General features: G+C 32.6%; 2 protein-coding genes across 3 annotated transcripts; both read right to left on the bottom strand.

Moving 5' to 3' along the window:
• Nucleotides 1–3,013: 3,013 nt before the first annotated feature.
• Nucleotides 3,014–5,808, bottom strand: LOC106368937 (zinc finger CCCH domain-containing protein 21-like). Of its 2 annotated transcripts, none has more exons than XM_022715058.2 (9): nt 5,681–5,808; nt 5,296–5,532; nt 5,045–5,129; nt 4,794–4,934; nt 4,599–4,690; nt 3,911–4,099; nt 3,685–3,815; nt 3,499–3,601; nt 3,014–3,413 (listed from the first exon to the last, which is right to left on the bottom strand). In XM_022715058.2, the coding sequence occupies exons 2-9, from the start codon at nt 5,464–5,466 to the stop codon at nt 3,222–3,224; spliced, it is 1,104 nt and encodes a 367-aa protein (XP_022570779.1). In that variant the 5' UTR covers nt 5,467–5,532; nt 5,681–5,808; the 3' UTR covers nt 3,014–3,221. The 2 variants fall into 2 exon arrangements, with proteins under 2 accessions (XP_022570779.1, XP_048621071.1); XM_048765114.1 differs by having other exon boundaries at nt 5,708–5,748.
• Nucleotides 5,809–6,050: 242 nt separating this feature from the next.
• On the bottom strand, nt 6,051–9,967 carry LOC111213329 (receptor-like serine/threonine-protein kinase ALE2). Its single transcript, XM_022715056.2, has 8 exons — nt 9,449–9,967; nt 8,891–8,995; nt 8,673–8,771; nt 8,220–8,588; nt 7,883–8,137; nt 7,412–7,801; nt 7,086–7,311; nt 6,051–6,989 (listed from the first exon to the last, which is right to left on the bottom strand). The coding sequence occupies exons 1-8, from the start codon at nt 9,507–9,509 to the stop codon at nt 6,284–6,286; spliced, it is 2,211 nt and encodes a 736-aa protein (XP_022570777.1). The 5' UTR covers nt 9,510–9,967; the 3' UTR covers nt 6,051–6,283.
• Nucleotides 9,968–17,507: the final 7,540 nt, after the last annotated feature.

The raw sequence follows: 17,507 nt of genomic DNA, 5'->3' as shown, positions 1-17,507 counted from the left end.
CGAAACCGACGGACCCAACCGCCTAGGCCTACTATACTGCATACAGTTTATTAAGGTCCAACTTCCAAGTTTACCTATGGCCCAACACCTTGTCACAACAAATCCATTACCCGACCTCAACGCCATTGTCTTGTCATATACTGGAAGAACAGGAGCGAGATAAGGAGAGCTGCTCCAGGTCTTTATACATTTGTCAGTTTCTGTTCACTGGGTTACCATAGTTAAAAGGACAACTATCGCTGGGTATGAGGGTACTCTTATCATGTTGCTTGCAGCAGAACCCAAAAGTGATATCTGAGTTGTCAAAACACCATGTTTGATACATGATTACATATGGATCTCTATCTTAGGAAATAATTGATCTTTATTTGTGTTCTAGACTTAAGGAAGCTTGTTTATTGTTATCTTGCCACTTTAACTTGGATCTTAATTGATTGAAAGTTTTAGTTATTTGCATTGCTTGTTCTTCTAACTTGTTAGATCTCATCATCAACTCACTACCTTGATTGCTCTTAGATTAAGCATTCTCTTGTATTATCTTTGTTTCATGATCACTTAGGATTAGATTGACATCTATCTATACTATTTTGACATAGGATTGAAAAGCCTTTATAAGTCATGCATTTTATCAACAAACTTAGAAATGATATGTAACACTGACCTCCGAAACAAATGGAATGGTCTTAGTCATTAAACCCAGTTCGTAAGTTTGAAAGAACCATAGATAATTGCGCACAATAACTAAAAATGCGAGAGGTAATACATAAATATTCAGAAGGTCATGAAATGAAAATATAAAAATGATATGTAACACTGACCTCCAAAACAAATGGGATGGTCTTAGTCATTAAACCCAGTTCGTAAATCTGAAAGAACCATAGATAATTGCACTAAATAACTAAAAATGTGAGAGCTAATACATAAATATTCAGAACGTCCTGAAATGAAAATATAAGAACGGATGTTACCTCAACTAATGACTTCAAATCTATGTCAGTCTTGGACAAAAACCTATTAGTAGTGACGACCACTTTTCTAAGCCACCGCCTAGAATTTCTTAGGATAAATAATAAAAATTTTGAAGATGGTCAAACATTATTTGGTGGTATTTGGTTGTGTTGGATGTAACATGATGTGAAGACATAAGATAACATGAAACAAATGAATTTAATAATATAGATAACACAATCAAACATGAAAATACAAACTACAATGAAAGAACTAGAGAGATAATATATATTAACATTAGAAATTACACAAGTAGTTGGTAGGACCTCATCGTATAATGAATCAGAACCAATTTTCATTGCTCACAAAAATCTCACAACTTGTTGAGCTAAAAACAAGCATAATATTAGATTTTTTGGAATTGATGTTATGTAAGTTCTTAGTTTACATAGAATATATATAAGAGTTAGCGGTTGAGTAAGAGAACATGAAATGACAATCCATAGACATGTAATTTTTTCATATCACAAAATAATACAAATGTTGTGCATTAAAAATAATATCATACAATATTTCATGTCAGAATATAACATTTCAAGTTATGAGGTGCACAAATCATGTCATAATATTGGTGATAGAATATACATCAAAATCTTACTCGGTTTATAGAGTCCTATTTCATCCACATGGTTGTCAATTTTGTTTTTGCATTTTATAATTTTGTTTTTGAATGAACAACAATCGATTTCAGATAATGGTGAATAGAAAATGAACAAAGAACTTCAAATGAATATGATCAACAAGCAGAAAAATCAAGGTGTTTTTTTTTATGAATCAATTGCAGGGAAATTTATCGGTTTGTAGATGTTTACCGCCGTAGAGTAATTTGTGCTGCTCGAACCCTGGAATCTTCTTTTTACTTCTGATTCTATCAAGTATCTCACTCACTTTGTCATTTTTGTATGTTCAATCAACATACAACACTGTGTTGTTGGTTCAATCCGGTTTGGTCAATCACAATACATTTGAACCGTTTGGCAAGAAAAAAATTCTATTTTTTAACACTGAAGAAAGAAATTTTTTACTTAAACTAAAAATGTGGATTAGTTTGCCTGTAATTATTAAGTTTTTGAATAGTCTAGCGGTTTAATCCAGCTTGGTGCATGTGTTAGTATAAAGAAAATAAAAATAAGGAGAAAGACGAGAACTTGTGGTAAGGGGACAAAACTATTTATTGAAATGTAAAATCAATTGGGTGAAAGTTAACATATTTTTGTCCAAATGTGGTGGAGGTAAGCCATCCAAATTTTCAACTAACGTTGCCTGAGCTTCCATTAGGGCTAGTTCTTGAAATAAAATTCGTAAATGTGTAATCAGAATCGTTTTGGTTCAACACATCACTAGCAGAACTTATCCCAGTTCCCAAGGTATGATGATACATCTTTTCCTGAGTTCTGTTACTAATAACCTGAAAGAAAGAGACATCACTTAAGATTAAGCTAACTAGCAATCAAATGAGGCTATGAGTAGAGTGCAACTCTTAACTACATACAGTTGAGCATCGATCGTATTGGGTTTTAGCATGCAAATCTGTTACTTTTGGAACGGAGTCCTTCAAGACATGAAGCTGCTTCTCAATCACTATCTCAACTGAGTCTTCCGTGGCATCTTTCTGAAATCATCAAGTGAGATATATACAAGTACTAAGAAAATGTATTCGTAATTTTACAGAGATATGGAAATCAGCGAAAGAGCAACTTCTCTGACTGAAAAATCTTTGTCGTCCAGCACTTCAAGAACAACCGTCAAAAGGAGAATATCCATTAGGATTGATAAGCAAATGTATATGGTTAGATCGCTATGAACAGTAGACTTCTTCTGACTCGGAACAAGAAAATGAATAAGAATCACTGACAAAAACCAAAAATAAATATTCTCATGGCTTGGCCTGTTAAGTTTCCAGTGTCAAGTTAAAAAACAATCCATATAAAACAGGCAACCCAACAACTATGTTTACCAACATACATTTTTCTTGTCTTACCCAATCTTGTCTAGCCTTGTAAACTGATGAAGTGAACCAATGCATATCCAGTAACTACTTTTCCAACAAAACTGTAATCTATAAGTTACACATGTCGGAAGCCTTTTTCTCAACAAAAGGTGGTATTAGTCATTGATGAGCTTTAAAATCTTAACAGTAACTGAAAGTACACAATCCAATATATCTGAAATTACACAATCCAAAACATGTGCTTTCACCTCTCTCACACATCTCAAGATGATGATCCTTCATTGTTTGGCTCACGAATCTGGATCGATGTTTTCGACAAGCTTGCTTCCAATTCATCAAGCTCATCCATGTCCAAATCATCATCATCATCATCATCTTCGTCGTCTTCAACTTCTTTCTGTTCAGCATCACCACTACCCTTGCTTGTCCCTGCCTCTGTTTCTTTGTTCTTTTCCTGAGAAGCAAAAAACTCAAGATTCCATTAACATGACTTGCTTTGGCTTATTAAATGATGAGTGAGTGAGAGAGAGAGAGATCACCTTCTGTTCAATTTCTTCCTCTTCCTTTTCCCTCTGGTATTCTTCAAAAGCCTCAGCATCATCCACAAACAAGCTTGCATTGGACAGAAACAGCTCCCGACCACTGAGAGATTACACACAATGAATCAGCTCAACAATGAGTCACACTGACTAGGCAACAAAAATGATGAAATGGTGGATTTTAACCTCATACGGTCGTTCTTAGCTCTCTCCGCCTGAGAAGCAGCCAAACCTGCATCCCTCTCAGCTATCTTCTTCCTCTTCCACTCCATAAATAGCGCAGGTGTCATTTGCGTCGCCGTTTTCAGTTTCGCACGCTGAAACAATAGAACAAGAATCAAGTTTATGGACCTACGTAGCAGCTTATGAGCAGATTTGGGAATAGCTGGAAGAAGAAGAAGAGTATTAAAACCTCGCTTTCGATTTCTTCTTCAACTGGCATCTTCTGTGACTCCTCTTCCAAGAGAGCCTTCATTTGAGATTTAAGGATATAGCCAGGAGGAAGAGCGTGTCTGTAATGGCACTCTTTGCCACCGTTGGGGCAAGCCCAGAACCACCCGTACTGTTTCTTCTCCACCGCGTCCAGAAAATACTTGCAAACCTGTTTTATATATACATATCGGTGGGGAAAAAAAAAAACTATTATATGAAGTCATGCGAGATAACGAAATTCATCATGTTTGGGGAATAATAATGACTTCTCTTAGTTTTAGAATTAGCTATAACTATATTGTTAAGAAACAGTCACATCAAATGATAAAAAGTGTCGTTTAAAGCACACTACCATCACCAGAAGCATGAGTTCTTGTCACGCATGCATGATCCAGGTGAGGAGAAAGACAACAGGGAACAAGGGAAGGGAAAGAGACAGTGTAGGAACCAAATAGCTCCTAAAGGCAACATATAATATCAGCTAAAAAACTTGGTCACATTCAAAAATGCAAACGTAATCTACACTAAAGCATCACAATCTAAAGGCTAAATATATATTGTGCAAGAGAACTTATACCACAAAACCAGAAAGAGTCCTCAATCAACATGTACCAAAACTCGCCAAGAAAGGTTTGAGATACAAAGAGAGAGAAAGAATACGGGCTTACAATATCAGTTGGCTTGTTCTGGTTGTATTCATTTTTCTTCGATTCCACAACCTTCTCAAGGGTCTCTTGATCCCACTCCTCCATGTCTCCATCTTAAATAATATAAGCAGAGTATAACACTGTGGTTCAAGAGACCAAAATGATACATATATATATATATATATATATATATATATATAACTCTTGCGCTTTTACCTTCATCACGCTTGTCGCTGTAGATATCGATCTTCTCACCCTTCCTCTGAATGTTCAAATCATGAGAGAACTTGCACTTGAATCCCTTTTGACACTGCCCCGCCTTGAAAAACTCACACAAGATGGACTTTGGATCCACACCTGCCAAAAAACATATTCTATTATAAATACACATGGAAACACAACACAAGGAAGAATGAACTTTACATGAGAGAGCATATTTTGTTAAAAAAAGAAAGAGAAACATTTACCAACAGGAACTTTTGGCTGACTAATGGCAACCTTGAACAACTCATTCAACTCCTGTTCTCTGGCCTTCTCTTCCTCTTTCTTTTTCTGTCCTCAAACCAAACATATTCTTTTCGTAAGAAATAATTAACTACAAACTATCACTAGAAAAAATAGATTATATAAAACATCAACTCCACTATCAAGAAGTAGAACACTTAACTCCTAATCATTTCAAGAAACTCAACGGAATATCAGACAGATTCATAGTTACCTTGGCTGCAACTTTAGAAGCGTCGGGTTTAGGCTGAACAGATTGCTTGAGACTCTGGACATACTTTTGAACATTCTTGCTCTTGTTCTTGTTTTTCAGACCGAATGTCTTGTCTTCAACTTGCTTCTGCTTTTTCGCCAAATCGGCCTTTGGTTGTTGCTTTGGAGGCATTTCTTCTTTTTCTTCTTGCTCAAATCAAATCCAAAAAAGACAACAAAGGATCTCTTCGAGAAGGTTCTAAAATGTATCAAAATTAGGGTTTTTTTAGTATAAAGCAAAAAAAAATTAAAACAAAACGAAAAACCCCAAATTCAATCGATAAAAAGAAGAAATGAGCCCAGAATCTGTATGGAACCAAAACGGCGGACGTTAATGACTTAATTACCGATCGAGATTAGGAGCAAAAACGAACCACATTTGCCTGCCTCTCCTGATATAAAGCCATCTCTGTCTGCTCCACCCACACTCGAGCTTTTGGGCCTATGTTAAGGCCTACATAATGGCTCGGCCTATTATATTTATAACTTCCAACGGTCTTCTTCGGCGCAACACAACCGCATCCCACATGCATGTCAATTTGTTACCATTTGACCAAGTGCTAAAATCAAAGCATCCGAAGCTTCTCACCACTGTGTTTGGTTCTCTTCTCGTCGCCATTGAAATGTATGATTTCATTTTTGTTTCTACCAAAAAAGAGAGTTAAAGGACTTTTTGGGACTTGTGTGTTACTAGTCACTAAGACATTAACACGAAACTAAAAAAGTTTTTTTTTTTTTTGTGGGGAAGAAGAATATAGAGAAATAGATACAGACACCCTCCCTATGCAGTTGCTTTTGCATCCTCAACCAAACAATTAAATCTATTTGCTGAAAGTGTGATAAAACGAAAAACAAAAACGAACTCCTAACCGGAATGTCTTTACCAAACCTAACCATGCAGCTCAAGAGTTGTGAGCCCCTTTTCTTTACTGTACATTTTCTCTGCTTTCTCAGAACCAGTCGCCGTTCACGGACCAGAGATGTCTAGATGATGATGGTCCCCCGTGTTCGCTCATGCTTCCTCTCGATCTAAAATAGTTTCTTCTACTTCTAACTGGCCGTAAAGGACCCGACCTGTTTTCTAGAAACAGTCCTCCTTCTCCAGGAATGCTAGAGGCAGAGTGAGGCCGGTTCTCCATCTCCTCATGCGGCCCTGAGCTATAATCCATCGTTATGAACGTAGACGCTTGACCATACCTTAACCGAGGTGTCAAATTCCACCAGCTGCTATCCGAGGGAGCTAGATCTCCTTTGAAGTCTGCAGAGTCCGGCACTGATGACTCCTTCTGGCTGCAATAGTCCCCACCACATGTCTCATCTGCGTCGTTGTATATAAGTTTCAGTGCCTGCACCACTTCACCCATGAACGGTCTGTGCGAGACCTCTAGGTGGACGCACATGGACGCAATCGCAGCCACTTTTGCCATGTCATCAAAGTCGTAGGTCCCAGCCAATGTGGGGTCAACCAGCTGCTCCAGCCCCTCTCTGTTGGCTAGTAACGGTCTCGCCCACGTCACGAGATTTTCTTCTCCCGAAGGCTGTGACATGTCAACAGGTCTTCTACCGGTGAGAAGCTCGAGTAGAACCACACCGTAACTATAGACATCGCTTTTCACAAGGAGATGCCCCGTCATTGCATACTCAGGGGCCACATACCTACAAAGTATATCCACTGTAAGGCCAGCATTTGACTAGAGTATCTGTATTCATCATATAAGCATTAGATTGGGTATTCAAAGCAAGAAGCTTTACCCAAAGGTCCCCATGACCCGAGTTGAAATATGTTGGCTTCCTTCGGTAGCTTCTCTCGCCAGTCCAAAGTCTGAGACCTTCGGGGTAAAGTCATCTTCCAGGAGAACATTGCTGGCCTTGAAATCCCGGTGGATTACTCGGGGATTTGAATCTTCATGGAGATAGGCCAGTCCTCTCGCTGCTCCGAGTGCAATCTTCAACCGCGCATCCCAGTCAAGCGTTCCTTCTGTTTAATCAACACAGTTAAAACCCAGGCTTTAGATGGTGATAAAAGGAGAAGTGTCAAATAGAGTTTCTAAGAAAGTGCAGAGGATAGAGTATGTCACCGTGCAAGTGGGACTCGACACTCCCATTGTGGACGAGCTCGTAAATCAAGCAACGAGTACGGCCTTCAATGCATATTCCAATCAGTTTTACAAGGTTGCGGTGGTGCAAACGGCTTAGCATCTCGACTTCTGCGATAAACTCACGGTCTCGATTCTGATTGTCCCTAGTTAGCAGCTTAACTGCAATCTCGGTTCCATCTTCCATGCTGCCCTGATAAACACGACCAAATCCTCCCTCGCCCAAAACCCGCTTGGCACTGAATTTATCAGTTGCCTTCTCGAGCTCGGAAAGTGTAAAGGTCTTAACGGATAAAGCACACATAGCCATGCACGACATCAAAGAATCTGATCCCGAGCTTCTGACGCTACTAGAAAACATAAATCCAGCACCTACAAGGTATGTAAAATGTCAGGAACAGATTCATCCAGGAAATGAAAGTATCGGTTATAAAGTCAAAGGGAGAAAATTACCAGGCGTTTTCTTCATCGATGAAGCCAATGCAGGGCCAACAGCAGTAGATGACATCTCAACTTTGTTCCATTGCATGACTATAAATACAGCGCCAGCTAAAACCAGAGCGAGCACGAAACCTGACAGGACAATGATTGCAATCGTTCGAAAATCTATTCCCTGGCTTTTGTTGGCAAAGTTTGCAGTGAGTGGAAGCCCTCTAGTACTTTCAGTTGGAGCACCTTCCACAATATATGGTGAAGAAGAAGGAATTCCTGAAGCGAAGTCAACAAGTTCTAAAAGAACGGAAAGCAAAAGAAAGGGTAGAAACTAGTGTTACAGAGAAAACAGTTATACCTGGATAACTTATGTGTGTAACCTCATAATCACCAAAAACAGACTCATTTAGAGGCACTTTCTTGTGCCGGAACCTTTGATAAATAAGGGTGGCCGTAGTACTGTCGAATTTTTCCCCAAGTGGAACAAGGTTAATGTCCACCACAGTCTTCCCTTGGTTTTCACTGTCGGCACTGGCACCCATTATTTTGACTTGGCTTTGTTCCAAGTATGTTCCAGCAGCAACCTCAATTTCTAACTCGCTGGTCACGGGGAAAATAGAAAAAGGCGCGACGCTTAGCAGAAGCTGAACTTTCATGGGGAAAACACAACCACAAGGTGAACCTAAGGGAGATGAAGTAAGAGGCTCCACGCATGCCTGTTGACAATCTATACAAACAGAAAAACACAGAAAATTGAGTAATTACTACTTTTTTATCTATTGATAATCAACAAGTAGCAAAAATGGAGTACCATGTGAGGAGGAAGGTGAAGCTGAAGTCACAAGACGATGGTGGTGGTAGTGACCGTTGTGTCTTGGTGTGGGAATGATGTTTGGTTTGGGGGCCAAAGCTGAAAATAAAAATAAAAAAAATAACCATATTAAATACCCAACCTTGGCAGAAACAGAGTTTACACTAGTATACTATGTGGTTAGGACTATGTGACTAAAAGCATCCCCTTTTGCTGACCTGGTGAAGGTGCAGGAGCAACAGATGGATAGAGATGAGGATGAAAAAAACGCATTTGATGCGATTTTGATCGGCTAAACGGGAAGCTCACAGGAAAGAGCCTAGCTGCAAAAGATAAGAGTAAGCTGATAAGTCATCTACAGACCATTTCTTTATATACAAGTTCATAGCGGCACACAAGAATACTTAAAAATGAAAGTACAAAGCAGCCTGCGTTAAAGACTACACTGATACTCAATAAGAGAGAAACTAAGCTCTCTATATCTATGTGCCACTATCTAAGTAGGGTGGAAACTAACGTTTGAAATAATCGTCACTCTCACGCTTCACAGCCACAGATTCCAAACTTTTAATTAATCCAAAATCGTAAAACTAAACCCCTTTTGCTTACTTTACACATAATAATAACTAATTATATCCTAATAAACAATTCTAAATATAGCTCATCTTCAGCTGTCACGCAAGCAAGAGCAAACCTTAGCTAAATCCTTTCTCAATCGCTTCCTACTAATTTTTTTCTATTTTCACCAAAAGAAGATATGTACACTAGTTTCATACCAAAGCATACGGGAGAATGAAGAAGTAGAAACAGCAGCAGATGCATCGCAAAGTTCCGCATTCGTCAGCAACGGATACACCGAACGTCCGCGTCCTCTTCGCTGGACACTCTCCGATTATTCAAAGAATCAAAATGAAGCTTGTCGTCCTGAATCAGAAGTTTAACCATAAAAGCTTCGCAGACATTGATTTTTTTTCTCCCCCAACACAAAACCCTAGGGTCGAGGGGGTTTAACGCGATTTCGATAGATCCACGCAATGCGGCTGGAGATCTGCACACAGCTGGAAGCAGAGTCGAACGTTGAGAGTAAGGTTTGCGAAAGAGAGAAGGAACGAGAGCTTCTCCGGCTGAAGGTAACCGAGTAATTGAGAGAGAGAGAGAGAGAGTAAAGTAATTTCGAAGCAGAGAAGAGAGAGAGAGAGAGAATTTAATGTTTGATGGTGGGAAGGGGCGTAGGGTAGTGAGACTGCTTTCGGAGTACGGCAAAAATAAAAGAAGGCGATGCTGATCCATCAACAATACACAAACGCGCGCTCTCTCACGTGCGTGGTTTCTATGCTTCTCGAAACGACAAAACTGGTGGCCGTTTGCCACCGTCGTATCCACTAAACCGTTTCCGTTTTTGGGTGTTAGTCCCCGACTCCTCCTTGGCCTCATATTTCATCTACGGGCCTTACTTGAATTTTTGCCAATCCGGTGTAAATTTAACCGACCCAAATTGTTCGGTTTAGTTTTATCAAATTGATATGCTCCAGTTTTGATTCAATTTCGTTTTTGGACAAATTGAAATGTTACACCGGAAAAAAACAGTATTGGGCTACCACATAAGTTTAGTAAGGTTTTGTGGTCACATAGGCTCTGTTTTGTTCATTTGATTGTCATCGCAGGTTGTATGTTGTTGTCTTGTCACGAAACTAATCACGCGAGCAGGTCACAGTTTGTTGTTCATTTTGATGTCACGTGCAATGGTTGCAAATTGTTGTGTTAAACAGCTGAAAAATTAGTGATTTTAAAAAAAAAAAAATCTATGACATGCGATTTGTTTTAGGTTGCAGGCGCATATCGCAATTCGCAGAACCTGTTACAATGAATCTAATAACATTTTGGTCGCAAAATCACTGCAGCATGCGGCCGAACATGACCATAACCATACAATAATATATAAATATTGTGTTAAAACTATAAAGTTCAATTTTGGTAAGAAAACATACTCATTTTATTTCACTTATTAAGAGAGGTACAAACGGAGAACAGCCAAGCCAAGAAACATAGGAAACTAACAACCAAAAAGGAAAAACACACACATCAAAGTGGCCTCGTACACTCCATGAAGATTGAAAGGAAAAAGGTTGGATCCGAGGTGAGGCGGAATGGAGAGAAGACTATCTCTAATCTGATCTAATAATCAACTATGAAAAGGGACGACATCTTGGAGGGAATGTTCTCCTCGTATCTAATGTAAATGTGGACTATGAAAAGACCTCTTATCATAAAAGCTCGATGTTGAAGATGGATTTAACAAAAAGCTTTCTCTTCAAGTTAGTAATTCTTTTCTACTCAAGCTTGCTTTCTTATTAAAAATTTACAAAACTTGCCATCGTGGATAAAGAAACTGATCTTGCATTTGAGCGTTGGTGATTCCACCATTGTTATGTTGTATTCATTGTTCCCTTTTGATAATATGGAGGCAATCTAGAATCATGGAGGTTAGTTAATTCGATGGTTATTTGATGGATACAGACTCGAGTTTGTTTTACGATCTCGTCTCTCATAAACTCTCACGATTTGTGAAAAATTTAAAGAAAAAATCCTCAGCGGACAATAAGGTCCGAGTTCATCATCTTCAAACACAACTTACTAATCTTACTATATATTAAACGAGAATTTGTTAAATTATTTTTGCTTAAGTGTCGATCATAGATGAAGCTTAGGAAAACATTTTATATATTGATTAGTTGATGACTTTTAATTTTTATTTATTTTTATCAAGTCTAAAGGAGGCAATTTATAGAACCAAGTAATATTAGTTACCATGACAATCAATATAATATTACACATAATCATTTAAAGTAAGTAATTATAACAATTATGACAAGTTTATATAATGCTTCATCATTTCTTTTTCTTCACTAATCTTTTATTTATAAACTATATATATATATATATATATATATATTTCTAAATAAATTTATAAAATCCAATAGCTTTATTTTCTATTATAAATCAACATTAAAATATTTTTATTTTCTATATAAGTCATATATAATACATTATAATAATTATTAATGAATTAATTATTTTATTATATTTTAGGTTGTATATAGTAACATTTATAGTTATTAATCAAAAGTTCTTTTTTTATCTACAATTTTTAGAAATTAAAAATCAATATTTTATATCTTATAAACTCAATTATTATTATTTTTGAAAGAAATGAAACATATATAATTAATTTAGTGTAATTTTCAGTACATTTTATTATAAATAAACATGTTCAAGTAATCCAGTTTGTCTTTTAAAAATAATAAAATAGTAAAAATGAATATAACAATATATTTTCAGTTAATATATAATAAATAAAAATCATATTTAATATTAAATTTGATAAAATAGAATCTATACTTTATTAAATATTTTCATCTATGAAATTGCGGACATCCACCTAATTTTTTATTAAACTAAAATTGGTCTATGGGGCTTACTCAAAAAATTTCAAATCTGGTTTATTGTAACCAAAGTTAAATTTTATATGAACTGGCTGGTTGTATAAATTTAATCGACCCAAATCAAATATAACTAAACTATATTAGTGAAAATGATTTGCACGGTTTAGATTCAATCTAGTTTAGGACAAAATGAAATGTTACGCAGAAAAGATAGGGTGTCCATACATGATAAACCAATTGTATGGAGATGATAATTTAATATTTGTTTTGTATTAGAATGAGTACCGTCCAAATGGTCAATTTAGATGAATTTTTAAATTTAGGCTAAGATGCAAATATCTAGATGACTATCCAAATGTATTTAGAGGTTGATTGTTTTCAGTTTTTAGACTAGTTTTTGGTTTTTGTTTTCTCAAAAACCATTTTTCCTCCAATCAAGTTTTAGCTTTTAGTTTTTGTTTTTGTAAAAACCATTTTATTTGCCAATCAAGCTTTTCAACAAATAGATTCCCTAAAATTTAGGGAAACTAGTTTTTCAAAAGTTTAACCAATTTATGAAGAAAAACTAAAAACCAACTTTTGTTAGCTTTTATGAAAAAAAACGAATTTTGATTTTTTTTTGTGAAGAAACTACTACATTTTAATTAATTAATAATTAATAAATAATATTTTCATAAAGATGAAATTATCATACAATTTTTGTACTTTAGATATTATTTGAATAGTAATGTGAAATAATTTATTTGTGTTTCATATCTCTAAAATAAATTTGTATATTTTATAAATAATATTAATTAATTTTTAAAATTAGTTATTAATTTCTATAAATAAAATAATTGAATATTTTTAATAATTATTAGTCACATTATAAATAACTAAAAATTAGAAAAAATAATATGTATAATTTATTCATACAATATATTGTATTAATCCTGAAAAATAAAAATAGCCATTCATCTTTAAGAAAATATAAATAATTTAAAAATGTATAATTATTTTCAAAATTTTGAGTATTTTTTATTTTTGTATAATTTATAATATTTATATAGGAAAACTTTTGCTATTCAAGATTTAAATAATTTTATTTTTGTGTAATTTTATATATTTTTATTTAGATTTTCTATAATATAATTTTTAATATAATAATTAAAATATGTTGTTGTATTTTATTTTAAATAATAATATCAATATTTTTGATATATTTTAATTGTAAATCTAAATATTTATTGCTATTTATTGCATTATTTTAAAGTAATGTATTAATTAAGTTTTGAAAAATAAAAAAAAAATACAGCATAACCAAAAGCCAAAATCAAAATCTAGAAACCAAAAACCAAAAGCCAAAAGGTGAAAACCAAAATCCAAAATCTAAAAACTAAAAACTAAAATCTAAAAACCAAAAACTAAAACTAAAAACTATTGAAACAATCATCACCTTAATTGATGGAATATTAATATAAATTTATCTTTATTCAAATAAAATAGGTGGGTACGAATTTTAGATAAATAAATAAGTATGATATAAGCATTATTTTGCAGTTATAACATAAAAATATCAAAATAAAATTTATTTGCAAATTGCATTTTTCTGTTAAAATTATTTTTTTTTGTCAAAGTCACGAAATCATATTTTCCTTCTAAAATCGAAAATCTTATTTTCTTCCGTCAAAATTCAAAAACGTATTTCCCAATAAAACGGTGAAATCACATTTTTCGATAAAACCTAAAAATTTTAGAATGGGATGGTTGAGGAAACAAATGTAATGGCCAAAACTTTTGGTGAAATTCAAAAAAAGAAAAAACAAAACATAGATTTCGGTGCGTTCAGTTTCTCTGTCTATATAACCAAGATGGGAGCTGGCGTTAACATATATCTGCCATTTAAGTTTTAGTTTTGTTATTAAAGTATCTCGTGCTTATTTTTAAACTGTACTATGTACTATAGTATGTAAAGTTATGAGGGATATCCTTACAAAACGCCATGTTCTTATAACGCTTTGTTTAGGCACGCCAAACTAGACAACCAAACCTTTAATCTCTAATCAATATGTAAAGTTCACATTATTGGTAATATGTGATACTTTAGATATTTTGGTTTACATATAGTAAAATTTAGATTTGTTTAATCAAATAATATATAGTGTACTGGTTTATCATTAGGATAGTCAAAAATCTGATAAGTCGATCTAGTGATCTAGACAACGGACTGCTCTCACATCATGCGAGTCGCATGAGCTACGGTGATTTGGAGGATATTCACCACTGGGTCTCACCGTATAGGCCATCCAACTTTAAACTGTTACAAGAAGCGATATTATTCTTCTTTTTTATCAACCATGGCGATATTGTCCAAGAGTTCTGACTTTTAGTTGTTTTTTTTTATTGTAAATGATGTTGTCATTATGTATTTAAATTTAGAGAAATAGAACGAATAATTAACAAGTTACAATATACTACTAGGTGTTTTGTCCGCACATGCGGGCATAATCTTCTTATTAGTTTTTGTCTTACTAATTTAAAACCAACATAATAAGTTTTTATTTATGTTTTCAAATAGTTAAATCAAACATCAAAATATTGATATATGCTAAATATTTTTTCATAGATCAAACATCAAAATATATGTTAAAAAATACTCATATCCTAGAAATAGTTTAGAAAATATCTTTATATAAATATTTTTTCTTGACTAATACTATATTTTAATTATAAATTATTTGGTATCTTAATTTTTTAACTGTTATAATAAAAATATTGTTTCCAGATAGCAACACAATATATATATATATATATAACTTATCTTATTTTTAATATGTTTTTTAATAATTATATTATATTATTTTACAATAAAATATTTAATATAAAATAAAAATTTAATATTATTAAATAAAAATCGCTTTTAATTATATATAAAACTCATTAAAGGTATTGTTTAAATTAATAAATTAGTGAATAAGTTTGAAACTAATAATAAATCAATAACCCAACTAAAAGTATAAAACCTAATAAAAATATGACAAATAAGAAAACTTAACTAAATATTTAATATAACATAAAAATTAATATTATTAAAATAAAATTCGTTTAAATTATATATAAGATTCAATAAGAGTATTTTTTAAATTAATAAATTAGTAACTCAACTAAAAACTAATAATAAATCAATGATTTAGCTAAAACCTAATAAAAACATGATAAATAAGTAAAATTGCCTAAAATTATGGATAAGATGACAAATCAGCAAATTCACTTCTCAAATAATAGTATAGATATAACCATTGAGAGAAATTGCTATCATATATTTTATGTAAATTACAATATTATAACTGGCTTAGTGTCTTTACTAATGTTTTGGATAAAAACTTTACTAATTAAAAAGCATTCATTTTTTTTTCTTCCCTATTTTTGTTCCTCTTTTATTTATGGTTTTCTTCCCTCTTTCAATTTTTTTTTTCATTTTATATAAAACCGATTCAAACTCAGACTTCAAGTGAAAATATGTATATTTGTGAATATATTATATATAGAAATTATATGCCTAAGAAAATATATAACTAAAAATATATATTCACTTAAATCTAGTCATTTGGTTTGGCTTGACAAAAAATTATCTGATTTTATTTAGGCTTAAATTCTAGTAACAATTAAGTTTGTATTTAAAATTAGAATTTTGTTATGTTGTATTTCATCTATCAACTATATTTAAATATATAAATTCTAACATATTTTAGTTTCTATTTTTAACTAAAATACATCAAATTGATTAAAAATAATAATATTTATTAATCTAATGAACAAACCATTAATTACTCAATAAAAGTACTATGACAAAACCCGAATAAACTAAAAAATATAGAAATCAATTATTTTCACACTGATTAATAGATTTAGGTAAAATTTAAAACATTTAACTATCCACTAATTTTGAATTTTGTCATTGTTGTCTTTATTAATATACAATTACCGTAAATTTGACAAAAAAATATAAATATTTATACACTATTAGATGTTTACTATCTTACTTTGATGTAAGAAATTTTCTATATTTGGAATTATTTTATAATTCTTTTTTTATTAATAGTAATATATATATATATATATCTATATATAATTTGGTTTAGTGGTGGTATAAGTCATTACTATGTTTCAATTATCTTATAAAAAATATAAACGCATGTAAATGACATTTTTATGTCAGAATTAGTTTAATATCAGGTGAAAAAAATTCAAAATCCATGTCATTTTTGTGAATATGGATATAGCGATTATAAATTAGCAAATTTGAGGAAAAAAAACACTTCTAAATAAAGGCAATTCTATCGAATAGCTCTTTTTAAGTTTTTGTCATAAAAATAGACCCCAAGAAAGAAAATGACCAAAATAACTCATTTTTATTTTGATAATTTTAATATCTATTTTTTATTTTTTAAAATTTTAAACCCTATCCCCAAAACCATACCCCTTAACTCTAAACCCTAAGTTTAGATTAGTTAACCCTAGGGTTAAAATACATTCTTACCATTTAATAAAACTTATTTTGGTCATTTTCTTCTTTAAAAACTATTTTTGTGACAAAAACTTAAAAAATACTATCATAGGAAATTTCTCTTTAAATAATGTTGAAAATATATATTCTCATTAAAAATTATGCAATTTTGTTAAAGGTTGATAAATAGTTTAGAAAAAAATTAGGGTTATATCACCAATTAAGCCCCTAAATGACCGTTTAGTGATAAAGGAGGTAGGGATGCAGAGACCGGTAAGAAACTAATTAGTTTCGGTAAAGTCCCCAGACAGTGTATTTTTTTTTAAATGAGGTCCTCATGCCTAAATAATAGACACATGTAATAAATAAAGTAATACTAAAAATTCGAGCCACAGATTTTCTCAATTCTGCCCAATAAGTCACTATCTTTATAACCATTTTGTTTTGCATAAATGACAGAGAAGGGTAAGCAAAAAAATCAAAAATTCTTAAATCTGTTTTTTTTTTTATATATAAAATTTGCGTTAGAACAATTGTCTACAACTATTTTCTCAAAAAAAAAACAAATTTCGTAAGAAACATCAAGGAAGACTAAAATGAATAATAACAATAATAAACTGATATACAATAATAACAATAATAAACTGATATACAACGTCCAGTAAACACTGAAAATTGTACAAAACAAAGCACTGATTTTTTTTCTGAACTTTAAAGCACTTAATGCTTCTGGATGGGTTTTATATTTTCTACAATTACACAAATAAAAATGAAATATCTACACATTTAAACAAAAATATAGATTTATATTAAAAAGAGATAACCATAGCTTTAAAACAAAAATTGAAAAATAAAATAAGTAGAAATATATATATATATATATATATATGTATATATATATGTTTT

The sequence above is a fragment of the Brassica napus genome, chromosome C8, assembly GCF_020379485.1.
Source record: "Brassica napus cultivar Da-Ae chromosome C8, Da-Ae, whole genome shotgun sequence".
Lineage (NCBI taxonomy): Eukaryota > Viridiplantae > Streptophyta > Magnoliopsida > Brassicales > Brassicaceae > Brassica > Brassica napus.
Note: the sequence above shows the minus strand (reverse complement) of the source record. Positions and strands in the feature narration are given on the sequence as shown.